This window comes from Phaethon aethereus, assembly GCF_964289735.1.
Source record: "Phaethon aethereus genome assembly, chromosome: 6".
NCBI classification, from domain to species: domain Eukaryota; kingdom Metazoa; phylum Chordata; class Aves; order Phaethontiformes; family Phaethontidae; genus Phaethon; species Phaethon aethereus.
Window position 1 is genome coordinate 22304281 of NC_138580.1, and position 19660 is coordinate 22323940.

A 19660-nucleotide genomic window follows, 5' to 3' on the forward strand; every position below is an offset into this window, starting at 1 on the left:
GTAAGTAGCTTATATATGGGAGAGGAATTTGAAAAAAAAAAAAAAAAAAAAAATCTATTTCAGATGAAAAGCTGTATCAAACCTGAATAAAATTAATATAATGAAGCTGCACTGATTACATCTGAACTTTTTCAGTCTGGAACATACAGACCCTATATATAGGCAAGTTTAGCAAATGTAATCTATCAGCTCACTAGTTTTCTCCTCTGACAAAGTTTCTGCAGCTGCCTCTGTTCCCTGTCAAATAATCTTCATTAAAGGGCTACTGAGAACTTTCATTGCTACTTTTAAGCACCAGAGGCAGCTAATAAGCATCTTTAAATCTTCAGTTTTCCAGGAGACAATGAGGTCCATTACAAATAAAAATTTATTTACCATGTAAGTTATATGGCAACTCTGAAGGTATCCAGCTTATCAGTCCATAGCTCCTCTCTAGACTTCTGTCTTCTGACAGATAATGTTAACGAATAAATTGTGACCACATCATACGCAAATGCTTTTAGTCCATACAAACAGGGCACTCAGTCTACTCTGCATTGAATTTTGCTTATCTTTATCTCTGTGACTTTATTGGGTTTTTTCACCTTATATCGCAAACTTTCTCAGTAGTATGCACTCACTAATCATACTGTGCCTCCTGATAGAATAAATTATCTCATAATTGGCTTGGGAATGTGAGAAAGTATTATAATTCCTATTTTACAGATGGGCAGAAGGACTAAGTGTCTCAAACCATGTGTATCAGGTTTTATATAATGTACAGATATTTGAGTATGTTTTTAAAAAATACATTTCAACACTGTTCTGGAATCAGTCTAACACTATGTTTGAAGTGATGAGGATGCTACCCTCACCAGGATGCTGGTGATATATAACCTCTATCCTTGCACTCATGACCATATAGATTTGTGAATATAAATTCAGACACTCCCTTCTGTCCTCAGAGACATCTGGTTTTCCAGGTGGCCTGCAGTTCACAAAGCAAACAGCAAAATAACCTGAAGACTGAAGGTTAGCCCACACCTTAACACATCTATCTCATACTTAAAAACTGTGGAAAGATAAAACTTTCTACTTCTTTTTTTCCCATCATGACTGGCACAATTTTTCAGGCTAGTGAATCACTTCAGCCAGCCAGACTGGCTTTATCCTGCTCTATCAGGTTCACATACTGCATGAGTAACTCCATAACTACATCATAGGACACAACACCTGATATAGCATACATCACCTAACACAAACAGTATAGATTATGAAAGCTACATATTGGGCCCCTAAGTGGAATAAGTCTTTTCCCAATCTTTGCTTACTCCTACAATAGCTTTTTGAATCATTGGGTGGGGGGGGGAATCTATGTTGCCACAAAAACAATTCAGAGTTAAGTGCTACCCAGCCACAATGCAGATCTTAAGCATCTTCCAATCATATTTTGATTGAGGGCATAAAAGGTAAACAAATGTAATCCTCCACTTAGCTGATAACCACGTGACAGAAAGGAAACAGATAGCCAAGTTCTTTCTTTTATTTTTCAGTTTTCCAGAAACATCATGCTTCACTATTAAGATCATGATCATCATCTTCATCCCATTGACTACATTACCAGGAACAAGCAGAATTTGTCAAGAGCATTCAGGAGTTTGACTCATCTCTATAACCTCTGTCCATTCAGCTTCAAACAGAATCCTGACTACATTTCATAGTGTCTACCTACAAACATCAGGATCCTCTCAACTTTATACCAAATGAACTACAGCTATGCCTGTCCACCACATTCTTTAACAGTTACAATGCAAATAAGAAATGACACCATCAACATCAGAGTCAAACTCCCAAAAGTCATGCCCAGCTTTCTCCCAGCTCTTCTCCAAGGGAGGGACAATAAGCAGTGATCTCATTATTTCTAGGATTAGGTTAAAAAATTGTCGTATTTTAACCTAAAAAATTCACATCCAACAAGAGGGAGAAAAAACTGAGACACAATTACAAAAATATAACCATTTTCTGAGAAAACACATATATTCATCAGACTTGAGAGCTGCCTCTGCTTTGGAATTAGCTCATACCACAAGGCTAGTAAGAAAGGAGCAAAGATAAAAGACAAATTCCATTATGGACTGGGGAGGTTTCCTACCAACAGCAGAGAAAGCTTGTTCCCTGGAGCCTACATGAGTCCTTGAAGAAGAATCCATCTAACATGAAGGCCACTGTATTATCACCTTACTGATGCAAAATGATTTGCCAGTTGTGGACTAATGCAAGTTTCCTCAGAGAATACATGACGCAGTCAGCAACATGCATTTGACCTATTAACCTGCTGTCTGGGCAAACAGAGCTTACTATATTCCTCTGAACTACCTTGAGACTAGATATCTTCAAAAACAGTTCATAAGGAAGAAAAAAGTGGATTTTGCACTGCCTGATCAGACCCTTGACACATTTAATGTACAGCAGTTTTATGCTTTTCAGTGCACTTACCTTCCAACCCAGTCAACAGCTAACCCATCAGGATTAACTATGTATTTGAGATTCAAGTCAACTTCCTTTGTAGGATTGTTCCTATTGCTGTCAAATGTGGGCAAATAAGCACGTTTGATGGCTCCAAACTCAGAACCCTGTCCCAGAATGCTGAAGTACACAATACCTTCAAAAAAAGATGAAAAGATGACAGAGAACATTTTTACTGTCTAGTTATTCCATATTTTTGGAAAATTCCAATCTTTCTGACGCTCTTGCGTGAAGATACCAGACCCATTTATTTATGAATAACATGAAGTTGTCTGTTCAATTAAATTACATCGTGTTAGTGTGTAAATTTTTAAGCCATTCATCATAGGTAAAATGCACGTCTAATATAATCTTTTATCTAGATTATGAAGAGATAGGTATCATATTTTTCAAGAGTAGAGGGTCTTAACTTTGAAGCCTTTGCACATGATTTTGAGAGTAATTTAGACTCTCATGATGCTAAGGAGATGCCAAGTATGGCCCAGGACACTGGCCCTGTGAAAAAGGCAAAAGCAGGGTAGCCGGTAGAGGCTACTATAGGGCTACTATATAGTAATATAGGGATTTACTGGCCATTCCTGCTTACTGTAAGGATTAGTTCTTGCAAAACTTGGACCAGGTTTGGGGACTGGCAGAGGCAGAAAAGGAAGGGGTTCATTTATAGCCATCCTCTATTACTGCATAATCCTAAAGAGCCACAACTCCATAACTGAACTCACACCAAAACAAAACCAGAACAAAACCTAGCTATACTAAATTAAAGTATTAAAAGGAACCACACTAGTGCTGAAGAGTGAGTAGAGGGGAGGGTCACATTCAACCAAGACCTGGCCAGTTAATGTAATTTGATTTTGATTTCCAGCATAAATTTGATGCCTATGATGCAGAAATGTATCTTTTTAAACCGACCATCGCATGGTTGAGTATTAATGTTCTACACATACTCACTCAGGCCTATCCCTTCAGGGTCCCAGTCATAATCCAGAGCCTGGATGCGCTCCTGGTTATCAATATAGTCAGAGTACTGTTCTGATGAGATATTGTATCTTCGAATCCGCACATTATCTGGCAGCAGTAACAATGGAGGATTACCTGTGAAATGATCATGAATTTTACTTTCATGTGTGTCTTATTTTAGAAGAAACAGATAAAAGCCACTTCTAGTCAAAACCAAACTGGGGTTTTCACAAGTTCTGTTTGAATAAGAAGCATAAGGAACACAGGGCCACTTCTAAAGCTTCAGAGGTATTCAAACTTCTTGGCTTCAAAATTCATTTGAAAGTCTGAAAATGCTTACCGCTGAGGATTGTATTATCCTTTTCACCATAGTTTACACAGTCTTGTAGTAATCGTTAAGGGATAATACCTTAAAAATTCTTAAAACATTACAGTGTTGGCATATCACCACCTCACATCTCAAAACCAGAATGCTGCTATGCAGTTCAACTCCAAATAAATTGCCAGTACTCAGCCACGATCTGAATTCTTCTACCTGAAAGTCTTTAAATCTTAATGTCTCTGCATTCAGATGAATGCTTTCTTACCCAGACACAGATTAATTTGGGGTTAGCCTCAATACTCTAACAACTTGACTACAGGGAGTATCAGTCCCACCTGGCTCATTTTGCTGGTAAGAAAATTTAACCCTTCAGCCCTTTTGCTAAGGGCAAAGTCTATTTGGGAGTCATGGACTTAAATCCTAGGCCTTCATCCCGAGAAGAAGTCCTCCTACATTAATCACATTTTCACAGAGACAATGAGAAATGAAAAGGCATTCACCTGGGAAAGGAAAATCTCATTTACCAGTGCCTTTTCCAACTAATCCTCAGTTTTCTATGAAGTGTTCATTTCAACACAGTCCCTTTCCCCCTATGCCCAACTGTGGGAGAATAAGGCAAGTGACTGTTCTCTAATGAACATACAATTCAGTGTAGAAACTGACAGCATTTCCAATACACATGCTACTACAGGAAAAAGGGGACTTAATATTCTATGTGTGTTCTGAAAATGCCTGCTGATCAGACCTGCAGCAGACACAGGCAAAGTAAGCCCTCATTTATGAGTGCTCTGAGCTTCTACTACAGAGTGGTAGAGTTCTAGGCATACATAGAAACAGAACTTTAGGCACAACAAATTTCATTATGTTATTGGCTACAATCATGTTATCTTACATACTCATATAATCTATGATTCTATGATCCTCTATCACTTAGCCTTGAAAACTCTGGATGTCTAGATGCTTCCTCAAGCAAGCCTATGAAAAGGGGTTTCAAAGAACTAGACTTCTGACACAGGCACATGAAGAGGCAGCCAGGCAGAAACTCAGGTGCGAATGCCCTTTTGTGTTTCCAGTCTCATGCTGAACAGTAAATATTTGCTGAATTAGGCCCCTGGACTGGAAACCCAGAGACGTAGTTTTCTTGTATCATTTATCATATTAAAAATAATTCTAGGCTTCAAAACCTCCAGTTGCACACAATTTTGGTCACAGGAATTCTGTTCTGAAGATTTTACTGTTTGACTATGTATACCACATTTCTGTCATGTATCTCATAAAGCTGTTAAACTGTAAGTACTTCTCTAAATACAGTATTATTTCTGTCTTTAAGATAATACTGTTATATTGTCACTTTTTTCTGTTTTCTTCAGCTCTTTATTATTACTATTCTATTACTATTATTTTCTGAGTCAATGCTCTACCTATTCAATGACTGTCACACACTGTAGTCACTGCACTGAGGGATGGTAAAAAGCTAATGATTGATTTTAAGCATTGGCTAAAGTCCTTCTGTTTGTGTGCATCAGTCCATGAACAATGAATGCAATCTGTCGTCAAGCCGCCTTTGATTTGTATGAGTTTAATGCAACTTTCTTCTGATGTATTATTTTGTTGAGAGAAACTAAACTTCAGGAATAGGCAACATTAATTTACTTCTGATGACAACCACAGGATGAGCAGGTTTTTGTTTGCAGAAAATTTCAGGAGAGAGGCATGCAAATCAAGATATTATTTTTAACGTTCACAACTGGAAGCAGAGATGAGCACTTCTGTTCCTGATTATGGAATAGGTGGAGCACACAGATAATATTACGTTACAGAATAAAGTTTGGTTTTCATTATCCCCTTCCTAAAAAAGGGTGGATTATACTAATTAAATTGCTATACTCCACTTGCTCTTCGCAGGTAGCAATCAATCTTGCTATCAGTTAACATACCATTAGCTGCGCACTGTTTCCCTTGTTGGTCACCCACAGACCTGAAGCCGTCTGCACAGAAACATTCATAACTTCCTTTGGAATTCTTGCAGTCCTGGGTGCATGTTCCAAAGATCTCACACTCATTGATATCTAGACATAAGTAGAGAAAAGATACCTAGAGCTTAATCTCTTTCTTCCACATGCTGGTTACCTTTACTCCATGAAACGATAGCTTTGTCCTTTTCCCACATACTCTAAAAGATCAGTGACCTAAGAAATGATCTTTAAAATCGGTGTCTCTTACCTAAGAGAACCCCTCATTACTCGTCTACCATTTAACATGTCTTAACTATAGATTGCTAATACTGCATTGCTCCTGCTTATCAGATTGCAATTCAGCGAGACATTTTTTATTATGTGTTTTTGTGTTAAATCACCATGGAAAGACAAAAGATGAGGCATGACTGCAATGAGATGCAAGAGCAAAGCCTTCTTGAAATGCTGAAACAAATATATCTAGTCCTCAGAAACAATATCAGCAGGAAGAATAGCAAGGGTGGCCTTGGATCATGTTTAATAAAATTACACAAATTGTCCACAAGAGCTGGGAGCAACAAACAGAAGTGTTCTCATCAAAACATACTGAAATGGCAACTGTGAAGGTACTATACTGCACGACCACAAACAATAGCCTTTGGGTAGACTCCTCACTATACTTTATATGGCACAATAGACCTTTACTGGAGGTCTGTTCTGGAGCAGGACAGAATGAGTGTATAATCTTCAATAAGTTTTCTTTCACTATGAAGAAAAAAAAAAACCCAGCAATTTTCTATCCCTCAGATTGCAAAGATTTGACAAAACCTATATAAAACAAGATAAAAAGTTGTTTTGTAAAACAAAAATATACACCTACAGCCACCAAAAGCATAAAACAAGTCTGAACTGCAGAGCCAGTTCTTGCTGAATGAGGTCTGCATGTTAGAAAACACGATTCAGCAGCAAAACTTTTTAGGAAGCATCTGCTAAATGTATAAAAATGTTAGAATGCAAAAAAGGGTAGTCACATTAGAATGATGAAGTGACAGGTCACTGAACACTTATCAGTGAGAAGATGTTTAGAAGATTGAAAATACCATCACAGGAGTTTCGGTTCGTTTCACTGGCCTTGTACCCTGGCCTACAGGAACAGATAAAGCCTCCTTCATTCAGGTTGGTACAGTTATGTTCACAGATATTTTCTGCACAAGTTCGCTCTGTTCCAGGATCTGGAAAAAAAAAGTAAGTTATACAATTTTTGTTGTTATCACAACAAAAAAATAAAGTGATAAGCGGGAGCAGAGTGTCATAATTCTGATCATTATCATCATTAAAAATGGTTTTCAAGTAGACAACGTTAGTTTTCTTTCCTTTTTTTTCTAATTGAAACTGAACTACTGGGAACATCTTTTCTGTAAGGCATAACTAACAAGAAGAGGGCGGTAAAGTCTGGCCAACAGCTGTCAACTAAGAAGTTCAACATGTAGAAGTAAGTGAAGAGGGTCACAATAAGAGCCATAACCATCCAAGCTCACCTTCCTTAAGAGAATTGTCATTCTACATAACCACCAATCTGCAGCAACTGCAGAAACTATTTAAGAGACTTGACTGTAACTCTTACCTTTGCCAACCTACCTCCTTCTTACCCAGTCCTCTCTTATCAGCTAAACAAAAAATGTTCTCAAGTGCTATCATGCATAATAGAGGCCCTACAGTATTTATATGTGGAAATTAGAGAGAAGATGACAGCTTCTTCATGCTGTACCTAATCTAAAGCCAACTGAAGTCAATACAGGTCATTGCAGAGAATGCATTGCCCTTTAAAACATGCCTATAATAGAAAAGCAAGTCAGGGGTGATACTCCATAACAGATAATGAAAATTACACTCTTCTCAAAGTACATATAGAATTCTATAGATTCTGACATACTCTACATATACACAAAGTACTTCCAAACTAAAATCTGTTATATAAGTAGAAAAAATAAATTATATATGTTCATTGACAGAGCATGAGAAAAAGACACAGACGTATGGCAAAGACACTAAGCTGATTCTCTCCTTTACACATACATCCCAGTGCTGCTTAAGTTTAAACAGCTCAATTCCATATACATGTAGAAGCATAAGTTCATTGTACACACACACAAATATTCTATTGTCTCTATGAAACAGGTATTTGCTGTTGGGAAGGCTACAAATGTTACCATCTGATCTGCATTCACATCTATCAGAATGCCGACTGCCAGCAGCAGTTTTGCACTGTTTCATACCCTTTTTATACTTTTATTTTTTCATCAAATCATTGTGTTAGTTTATATTACCACTGGGATGGTATGTGAAACAGAGAAACCAGCTGCTTCAAAATGGACTGCACTATAGGCTTCTGAGTTATTTGTGTTTTGCAAGCATGCTGGATTGTAAATTACAGTACATCATTTGGCACACTTTCGCCTGAAGCCATCAGAGCCTGACAAATTGAAATTGCAAGTACATGCTCATATTATCACTCTGCAGCTGTCTATATACAGACATAAAAAGTTAGGAATTCTGTTTTTCCATATTCCATGAGAATACTCTCTCTCGTCTCAAAGTTCAAGTCAAAGGTTTTGCATCTAAATGGATGTTAGTCAATTTATAATGCATAGTTAATAAAAGTTGTGCGGAGCATCTGAGAGGGCCCTTAGCCCAACGACTGGCTGTCCTTATAGAATACTGTGTCATATCTGTAAACAGGACAATAGAAGCATCTCCATATACTTCTTTTTTTGACAGGGCTAGAGCAACCTATGCCAGTTCAGAGCCTGCCCATGAATAATTCCATAGGTTTGCCTATTGCAATTAATATCGAAGTACCTGGATGTTCTTGCCTCCATAATGCAACCCATTTCAAAACAAGATAAAACCCTTTTTGTGATGCATAAATACTCTAAGCCTAGAAAGGACTGTTCAGAGTGCTGAATTTTCATAGGGTTTTCCCCAAAAGAAGGAAAACAGAAGATACTGTCATGGTTAATGGGGTAATTCTAGCACAGGCCAATTAAAAATCAGTACTTCTTAGTGTGCTATTCAAGATGAAACATGTATTGTTACCAGCTTCAGAAATAAATCCTATTTATTTCAATAGCATTGTAACCTTGTGTTCTGTTGATATTACTACTTACTGCAGCCCATTTCATCAAAATGGTCTCCACAGTCATCATAATTGTCACAGACATAATGTAGAGGAATGCAATTTCCATTACTGCACTTGAATTCTTCAGTTGTACAAGGTCTTGGGGTTGGTTCTCTACCTATAGTCGAGAAAAGAAACATTCCTCTGTCACAGTTTCAGCTACACAGTACCAACAGACCGCACTATTACTAATGAGGAAGCTGATGCACTCTGGTAAAATAATGACTAGAGTGACTTTGGAAGTCTGTGGTAAAGCTAAAATTGTAACTGGGGCCTCCTGATTTCCAGTCACATCCACATGAACTGAAAGAAGCCCCTCCAATTCATAAAGACAGAAAGTAAATTCTTCTTGTTAATAGCTGATTGAACTTTCTTTTTAATAGTGCAAATCTATTACTATCCTTTAACAATATACTTCATACACCTACTGCAGATTTCAAGAGATTATTGAGACATTAGTAAACTTTAAATTTTAAAAGTATTGTACCATAAAGCCAGCAAATAATATCATTAAGCAACCAAAAATACAATTAAACTTGATAATATAAAAATCAACATAGTCAATAAGAACTACATAAGATATCTGAGGGCAAAAATCTACTGAATATTAACAGAGCTTCTGCAGGATTTGGGCCTAAATATCACCACTGTTACTACGTGCATAACAGTGCAACAAATTCAGAAGTACCCATGTCTCTATTTTAAAAGTCCTAGCTATCCATCCCATCCTTATTTTATGATACAGCCAAACTTTCTTCTTCCTTAAGTGGAGTTCATAAGTTGACACAACTTAGCTGCTGCTCATAATAAAATACAATATGATTTTGAAAACCATGCTCTGTGCTTTTCAGACAAACATTTGCTGATTTTTGCTACTTGTATGGAGAGCCTTGAATACATAGTACAAACAATCATAGTTCAAATTATTTCATTATGACCTCTAGTTTTCATAATTTATGTTTAATTTTGACATTTCTATAGTCCTTTGGTATTATTAAAAATTAAGAACATCACAATTACTGAATTTGCTGCTCAATTTTGTGTAAACATACAGTGTTCCTCTTTCTCATCACTTCCATCTCCACAGTCATCCTCTTGGTTGCACAGTTCATGACTATATATACAGCGATTGTTTTCACATCGGAAACGGAATGGAGATTCACAAGCAATATCCACTGAAACCACAGAGAACAAGTCAGTCACACTTTGATACTTCAAGCCATTGAGTCACACATTATCCCAATCACTTTTATGTGGTAACATGTATGTTTCTTATATTTTAAAAGGCGTGGAGGTATTCAGACACAAAAGAATATTTTCTCCACATATTGGTCCATGTATGTTAGTCCATGCCTAGAGAAAAGAAGGCTCCAGAGAGACCTTACATCAGCCTTCCAGTACCTGAAGGGGGCCTACAAGAAAGCTGGAAAGGGACTATTTACAAGGGCATGTAGCAATAGAAAATAGAACAAGGGGTAATGGCTTTAAACTGAAAGAGGGTATATTTAGATTAGATATAAGGAAGAAATTTTCACAATTTCTTGTGAGGCACCGGAGCAGGTTTCTCAGGAAGCTGTGGATGGTCTCTCCCTGGAAGTGTTCAAGGCCAGGTTGGATGGGGCTGTGAGCAACCTGGTCTAGTGGAAGGTGTCCCTGTCCATGGCAGGAGGGTTGGAACTAGATGATCTTTAAGGCCCCTTCCAACCCAAATCATGATTCTATGATTACACATTTTTTGTCAGAAGACAGTACATAATCTTTAGCCGAAGGCATATCCTATGACTACATATAACACTGAGGTTTCTAGATTTATTTATGCAGTAAACTGATAGAAAATCCAACATGCTAATTAAGTGGCTACATAGTGCATAACTGACAAAAATTGTTTAAGTAGCCCCTCCAATTTTTAGACCTAAACTCAGGACTCCTCCACCATATTTACAAAGATGTCCCAATTATACTGATAGCTTTAAAAGCTCAGCACCTTTGAGAATATACATTATCTGAATTATATCTTTAATTGCAAACTGTTTCTCTTATTTTAGATTACCAGCCGCAAAACATGAAACAGTGTCCTTATCTCTTTGATATGTTTCTCCCTACTGTTATAACCACATATACAAACATCTGCAAAGCAGTGAGAAACATACTGTAGGAGGAGGAAGTGAACTTGCCTATGAAGCTAAATTCTCAGCACTCATCCTGAATTAAGTCTGTGAGAATCTCCAGTGACAAGAAAATATTCAAAATTTACGTTCTAATTATTCTCTTTATTGTAATTAGATGTTTTATTATGCATATTGTTCATATTGATATAATTTTCTCTCTTACAGCAAAGGTGAAGTTCTTCATCAGAGTCATCTCCACAGTCATTATCACCATCACATTTCCAGTATGGCTGGATACAGACATGGTTTTTACATTCAAACAGCATGGGCGGACAGTATGTACCATTAGGATACCGTGTTGCTGAAGAAAAGAATATTATTATGACATTTTCATTTACAATGAAAATTTTAGGCTTTCCTGAAAAATATTCATCCCAACTCTGTATTATTTTTTCAATACCCTTCTCTCCATAGTAGGAGATATAATACAAGGGACTGCAAAGATCTACAGCGACAACAGACTGCAAGGACTGAGGACTTCTTGGTACCTATAACATCATTCACTCAGTTTTGAATGAGTAGTGAAATAACATAAACTGCTCCCAGAAGCTTTTGAAAACAAACTGCCATGAATTTAACAAATGCTACTTGAATTTGTTACTGACAAATCTAGTTCAGTAATAAAGGTGAATAATATCAGTGGCACCAAACGTGAATGACTGAAGAAGTACCCAAGTTATCTAATTCCAAAAGGACTCGTGCTGGTATAGTTAAAAACAAAACAAAACAGATTCTGTAAAAGCTGTGAAAAAACTGAACTAAAGAGAAACCAAATACATGACTCTTCCAAGATACATAAATAAACCATACCCTTGCCCTTTCAAAGGCTTCTCATACACTTTTTCCTCCCTTTAAGATAAGTCAAATGTTGTGTAACTCAGGTTCTGATAGATTAACTGTTGCAATGTACATTCCAGGATGTGGTTACCATCAGTAAAATAAAGGTCCTACTGTGCAGATGCCCCTTCTTTCTTAAGGCACAGGTGTTAAAATTAAGCACACAGGATGATGTACAGAACTGCCCTAATCCCAACATGAAGGGAAAGGAATTCTCCTGAGTACTGAAGCCTAAAATCATTTGAAGATATAACTCAGAACCAACACTTCAGTATCACCTAAAAAGCAAATGTCGGACAGCATGGATAGAGCACAGGAGGTGCTATTTTCATTCCTGCTGGGGACAACATGGGTAAAGAGCTGGAGCTCCATACAAGTTACACTGTACAGTCATTTTTTCACAGTAAGTCAATATACAGAATGAAGACAGAAACAGAAAAGTATTTCATTTCCTTGGCTTCACTGGTACTTTAGGAAACTATACACAACTTTGAGCATTATAAAAAACAATCCCATTACAGAACCTTGTTAGAATATGGTACAACTGAAACAGTGGGTCTTGCAGTGTCTGTGGGATAGTGAAAAATTTTAATTCAATCACATGTGTATCTTCTGCTGGACCTTGTAAATACATTGATTTACTGGCATTAGGAATGCGTGTACAAACAACCTAAGAGATGTCAACCCATAATTATATTAAAAAGCCGATTCAGAATATTACACTTTTCCTGAATTTTTACTGACATCACTGTGTGTTGCAGAATTCTGTACCTCTAAGGACTCATCTCACTTAAAGAGAGAGAAAAATGCAAATCTTTCTGGAAATGAGCTCAATGAACACCAACTGCAAAGCTTGAAACTCACGACAAGTGGCTTCATCAGAGAAATCAAGGCAGTCTGCATTTCCATCGCATCTGAAGCGTTCCGCAACACAGTGTCCACTGTCACACTGGAAATAACCTGGGTGGCAGGTCCTCAGCTCTGAAAAAGATTCAGAATAAATGTTGAAATGTCTTCTTGTTCAAATCCAGATAAAGTGTTTATTTTTTGAGAACATCCTAAAAAAGACTACAAAATCCCAGACCATTATGGATGGATACCACTGTGGTATCCTCTATTTTGGTGGAATGACTAAAGTGATCTGGTCAACGTTACTCTGTTAAAGATGCTTCCCATAAAAGATTATTTTGCCAAATAATGTATCACATTAGAAACAAAAGAGTGAACATGTAAGAGGTAACATCCAGACAATACGCACCACAGTCACGTTCATCTGAATTGTCTTCACAGTCATCATCGTGATCACAGATCCACCGGGAAGGAATGCAGCGCAAATTGTCACAACGGTATTCACTCTCTGTGCATTCACGAGGACCTTCATTTAAAATGAATGTACAAATATGAAAAGTTCCCCAGATGCAGAATTAAACATCCACACCTGTCTCACTAAATCAGACAAAAGTAATATGGGCAGATAATGTGGCATAATCCTTAAAACTAAATGATGTTAAATCAGCATTCCCCCCAATACTCTTCAATGATGTTAAAACATTCTATGTCCCTCTTGACATAGAAAAAAGGAAATTCATTGTGGATTTTGTTTCATCACAGAATACAGGAATAATTTTTATTCCAAATCAGGAAAAGAAAAAAGATCCATTCTCATTGTTTAAGGAATATATATATATATATATATATATATATATATATAGTGAGATATATCTATATATATAGATATTGATACAGATAGATATAAAAAATACCACATTTGCACACAGGGCAGAATTCAAATATCACTTCTTAAGGGAAAACAAGAATTTGTGTTATTGTGATGGCTGGATTTATCAGTGGTTTTACGTATCCAAAATGCTTCCTTGTGGCATCACTGTGGTATTTCAGCAAAGACAGGCTATGGAGTAAAACAACAGAATGGTTCCAGTTGAGAGCTGTCTGCCCCATTCTCATAAGAAACAGCAGGATAAAGTCAAAAGTTGGACTATATCACGATAGCCAAAAGAGAACTCACTGCAGTTGTGCTCATCAGAGTTATCTCCACAGTCATTATCTCCATCACACTTCCAGCGCAGTGGGATACATCGATGATTGTCACAACGGAAATCTCCAAAAGGACTGCAAGTCATCTCCTCTGCAGTGTACACAGTTTGCCAATGAAACAGCACACATTAGCATAGTCTTTGGATAAGATGGAATGCACAGAAGATAATGGAAGTAGAGAGAGATGTTCGTGCCGCAAACCGCGCCAAGTAATAGAGAAGCAGTTAAGAAACAGCTGAAATAACTACATAGAACTGAGATTGAAATAAAAAAAGATAAACTTAGTACTGTCAAAGGAGGGCATCTTGACCTCATGGTGCATTACACTTTCAAGTCTGTTCTGTTTCTGAGATGGTGATCTGATGTCCCCCAAGCTTTGTGCATAAGCGTGTGAGAGGTTTCAACACAAATGCGAGGGTCTGGGAAAGCATCATCATACTCCCCATACTGATGGTTTCACCAGCACAGGAGGTAAGTTATATAAATGTAGAAAACACTGACAGTTTTAATTGTCTAGAATAGTTCAGCTCAAGTAAAAGTATTTCCTGTTTCATTTGATGGCATATCAGGCAAAACAATAAAATTATGGTCTTCAGAGCTCATAAATATGTGAGCTACACAACTAATTGCTGCACATAGAATTTTTCCTGAAGACAAGTTAACTACCAGAGTAATTAATTGATATCAAACAAAATATGCCCAGGTACATTATTACTGAAGACTTTCAGAAAATCAAGGTGTTTGTAAATTGGAGAAATATTTCAGGTACAAAGTTATGTTGAAATGACCTTCTTCTACAAACATACCACAGCCTTGTTCGTCACTGTTGTCTCTGCAGTCATCATTCCCATTGCACACTGCCCACAACGGTATGCAACGGTAATTGGCTCTACAGCTGAATTGTGTGTGATTGTCACACCGATAGGCAGGGCCCACTGAAAGAGGCAGTTGTCAAAGTTAGCTGTGTTACTTAGCCATTAAGCTGTCCTTGCTATTCTGCCGTTCAAAATCTGTTATCATTTATAGTCAATTATTTCTAATAAAAAGAGCTATCTGCTAACTTCAGTGTTGTAAAAGAGAAAGCATCAAATATATCTGATTTTATTATCTTTTCCAATCTATGCTGCTTGTATTCTGCATACGCTACAAACCCACAACAGGTTCAAACCACATTCAGTGTGTTTTCCCCTTAAGTATTTAGACCTGGTAATGGTGGTAACAGAAGCCCCAAACCTGGAAGCCAGAGGAGGCAGCTTGTCCTCAGATGGCAAAACTTGGTCACAAGTTCTTCCAGGTGGCCAGTGACTCACAAATATATGCTGGAGCACATAGGAAAATCCTGCTGTTAAACATAGGCTAGACTGTCCTCTGTGTTTGTTCTCCTTTTAAGGTTTTGTTCCAAATCATGTGCCTACCATCATGAGAAATTTTAGCTTCAAGAAATGAAACTTTATTTTGTGTTTGTAAAAAGTATGACACATGTCATGCTCCAAAGTGAAGCAAACTAAAAATTGGTGAACTGGCATTCACTGCTTTGACAGAGGCAATGGATCAGCATATATCCTTTTTACAAAGTGTTGTTCGGGGCCAAGCAAAGGATGCTGCTAGCATCAAACAAGTCAGAGTGAGACGCTGCCAGTTCTAGCATAGATAAGCTTTCTCCCCTTCAAGAATGAGAAAGTAGTAAATTATTGCATAGCTTCTATGTTTTCTAACACTTTACTACGTAAGTGTTATTAGCTTGCAGAAAACATTCCTTTCCAATAAATTTTCAACCTCAGGAAAATTAAGTAATGCAGTTTGCTCTGCTTGTGGTGCATTATAATGTAGGCAGCTTACTACAGCTGTGTGCTTACTGCATTCGTGGAACGGCTCATCAGAGTTATCACCACAATCATCATCTACATCACACTTCCAGGACTGTGGGATGCAGCGGCCATTGTCACATTTAAATTGGCCCGGGGGACAGGTTCTACTGGTGCAGTGAGTACTATCTTCATCCGAGTTGTCACCACAGTCATCCTCTTTATCACACTGCCAGGCTTCTGGGATACATCGTTTATTGGCACACTGCCACTGATGGGTTTCACACTGGTGAGTTGCTGAAAGAATACAAATTGGCTGTTAGGATACTGAAACTTACAGGAATGGGCTGCTGCTGTGGTGTCAATTGAGCAGTTACCACGTCTATATCAAAAGCTAAACAGAAAGCCAGTAAAAATTTAAAACATCACATTTACTTGCCCAGTTAAGGTACAGATTTCTGATGTCACAAGGCACATTTCCATGAGCATCTTTGGACAAACTCACTAAGACTATACATTTTTCTAGAAGTGAGACAGATATTACCTTCTCCTAAACCAGAGGGGAGTAAACCCAGCATTCAAACATGACTGAGGCAGGGCCTCCCAGTCACTTCACAGAGGAGCTAAGTGACATTGTGGCTCTGGCCGTGTTACCAACTTAGATGTACATTGCCTGATGAGCCTGTTCTCTGACCATGAATGAACATGTCAGAAAACTTAGCAAAAGACCGTGCTAGTAACAGCTCCACAACCCATAAATGTACAGCTTCTATTTCCAGAGGGCAAAGCACTGGAAGCTGACGTCAGCAGTGCTGGCAAACTGGGGGAGCTCTGAAGGTCATGAAAGTCAGAGTCAACAGCGACCTCTGCTTCTAGATTTTGTATGTCCCACTGGACACCACCGTACTACTTTTTCACATATACTGCTAAACTGTTCAAGAGGAAACAGTATATTATAATATTCTAGACTCAAGGATTCTATTCCCATGCAGAAGATGATGAGCAGAAGGAATTATATAGACTGAATTTTATTGTACCCAGTATGTTAAAAACAGTGACACATTATCGAGCTGCCACATTTCTACTTATTTAATATTCCTCCATGCCACACTTAAGAGCTTAACTATTTGAAATGTAGGTAAAATTGACATTTTATTTAATTCTGTTGTTGTTAGAAACACTTTACTAATGAAAGGCAATGTAATTACCAATTATACAACCACACCACTTTCCCCTCCATCTGCCCTTTGTATTACTAAGCTTGCAACTGCCAGAACTACATTATTTACAGAAAGACAACTGAGGATGTGCTTTTTTAAATTAGACATAAGTATGTTGAATAAGACACGTTTTTAAGGAAATAAGATTAATCCACAAGCATAATTAGGCTACATTTCTAAAATACTGCCATCACAAACAGCTCTCCAAAACAAATCTTCTCACATGCACTAGGTTTTGTGCAATACAGAGGGTGAAATAATTTTGTCCCATCATACAAAGCTCTAGAATACAGGGAAAATTAGCATAGCTGGTAGACTGACCTGGGCATTTAGGAAGCCTTAGATTCCTCATACATTGCATTCCATACATGGCTTTACTCTGGACAAAAGTAAGTGATTCCTATTTCTAGTATTTTATACCTCAGATTGTAATTTACACCAGTGCAAATCTATCTCAAAGATACAGAAAATGTTTATGTTTTGATATATTACATTTTTGCTGTCCTTTACTCTGTTTTTACACTGAGGTGAATTACTCTAGCAGGTGCAAGACTAGAAAAGACTGCATCTGTCTACCCTGCCTTTTCATCTGTAAAAAAGGGAGAACAATCCTGAAATTTAGATACCGTTTACATGCTTTGTACTAGCAAAACACTTAAATTTATTAGTTGTAACATACCACAAAGTACAGGATCTTCATCTGATCTGTCATGGCAATCTGGTTGGGTATTGCACAAGAAATGTGGACTTGTGCAGTTCCCATCATTACACTGGAACTGACCGACAGGACAGTATCGGTGTGGACAGGTAGGGGGCTCATCGGAGCCATCTCGACAGTCCCTTTGTCCATCACATTTCCACCAGATAGGAATACACCTACAAAGAGAAAACAGTGTTTTCTTTGTCGAGTATGTGTCTCTACAGATATACAACCACCCTTTTACAGCACAAAAGACATTCTCGTCTCAGTGTTATTTCTTGAAACTTCCAAGACATCTTGAATTTCATGTCTTCTGTTTCATATATCAAATGCTAACAAAATATGCCAGAATACTGTCACCAGAAACAGATTATACTGGTGGGCCTCTAGAAGGAAGTTCACAGCAAATTAATAAGGATTTAATTGTTATGTATATTTGTGGTAACCACCTCTCATGCTTTTTAAATCAATCTTCAATTGGATTTTTAATGAGGTAACATTTTAATAATTCACCTGAACTTCAGCACAAGAATTTCACTAGGAATTATCACTGTAACACTGCTTCAAAAGGCCACCCAATAAGCACGTCTGCCTCACAGGCTCCAGAGTGATACAGTATCAGCACAGTAGCTCTTATATGGCCATTCCTCTCTCTTCACTGAGGAAATGAGCCCCCACATCAGCTAAATGGCTTTCCTGGGCCACTGGCAGACAGCATATATTTGGCAGAAACTGATACATTGTAAAAGATATACAAAAAATAACAGAAGGTTCCAGGTTTGTGAATTCAACTGGAAATGGTTTCTGGAGGTACATGTTTCTAACAACTTAAAACTTTGCTACATTAGCAACATCATATAACGGGAAGCAAAGGAAAAAAATACTATTTGAACAATGAGTCTGGAAGTATTTTTCCAAAATGGAAGCCTCTCTGGTCCTGGTTTTGTCTTCGCAAGCATACCACAAACTCATAGTGAGAGCAGAAGGAATCCCTAATTTCGTGCCGTTTTGAAGAGACTAAACTATACAATATATCCTTAAAAAGACATTGAAAAAAAGACGGTGGACTCACCTCTCACTGTCTGCACAGAGAAACTGTGTGCTAGAGCACATTGGAAGGCAGTGAGCCGTATTGCCGAACTGTACTATCATGAAGTTATCGGGACATTCACAGGAATAACCCTGACCACCAGCTTTTATTAGACAAAGATGGGAACAACCACCATTGTTGGTGCCACAAGGATTATGAACTGGTAAAACAGAAGAATAAATATTACCATACTTTGCAAATGCCAGGACACAAAGGTCTCAATCTACAACAGATTGTTCTAATACTGTATTGAAAGCTTAAATGTAGTAAGTTGAAAAACAAAACCTAGATAAGTAGGCACTTAGTGAGAGAAATATGTATGATTTCATATACAGCAAATGTACGCTATTAAGCCATGATGTTTTAGAAACTACTTTAAAATTATGCATTTCCAGTTATTGTTATTCAAAGAAAAGGCAATTTATAAGTGTAAAATAGAGGCCTATACTTACTGTGTGCATTTTATTCCCCTCACCAAAGGCAAAAGCTGAGTGCACTCAGGACCCTTTACAATTAGCATATATACTCTGTATAACAGCTGACCCTCTAAATGCCAATCTAATTCCGTTTTCTCACCAAATGGCTGTCTGTATGGATGGTAAACATGGATGTCAAATGGCCTGTGTGTGGTGTTCACAAGAACAGTCCTGTCTGATCCATCATATTTATTTCCCTTTTCAACAGTTCTTGTGTTCCAGTCAGTCCAATATATTGTGTCTTCAAAAACAGTTATTGCAAATGGATGAGGTAAATTTCCATCATATACTGTGTGACGATGATGTCCATCCAGGTCAGAGTACCTACACAAAGACAAATATGCACAAAACATTCAGATAAATGCTAAAACTTCTTCACATCTTTATTATGT

The 19660-nt window shown here is 37.6% G+C and overlaps 1 protein-coding gene across 1 annotated transcript in view; it reads right to left on the reverse strand.

Moving 5' to 3' along the window:
- Positions 1–19660, reverse strand: part of LRP2 (LDL receptor related protein 2) — a gene marked incomplete at both ends in the record, with an annotated part of 128707 nt that overhangs the window by 13931 nt on the left and 95116 nt on the right. Inside the window, 15 exons of the mRNA XM_082001851.1 lie at positions 2476–2641; positions 3454–3597; positions 5722–5853; positions 6840–6971; positions 8907–9035; positions 9970–10092; positions 11249–11386; positions 12787–12903; positions 13181–13297; positions 13949–14068; positions 14784–14912; positions 15834–16079; positions 17682–17878; positions 18775–18952; positions 19369–19592. Of these exons, the coding sequence (XP_081857977.1) occupies positions 2476–2641; positions 3454–3597; positions 5722–5853; positions 6840–6971; positions 8907–9035; positions 9970–10092; positions 11249–11386; positions 12787–12903; positions 13181–13297; positions 13949–14068; positions 14784–14912; positions 15834–16079; positions 17682–17878; positions 18775–18952; positions 19369–19592 (2292 nt within the window). The remainder of the gene's footprint in view (positions 1–2475; positions 2642–3453; positions 3598–5721; positions 5854–6839; positions 6972–8906; positions 9036–9969; positions 10093–11248; positions 11387–12786; positions 12904–13180; positions 13298–13948; positions 14069–14783; positions 14913–15833; positions 16080–17681; positions 17879–18774; positions 18953–19368; positions 19593–19660) is intronic.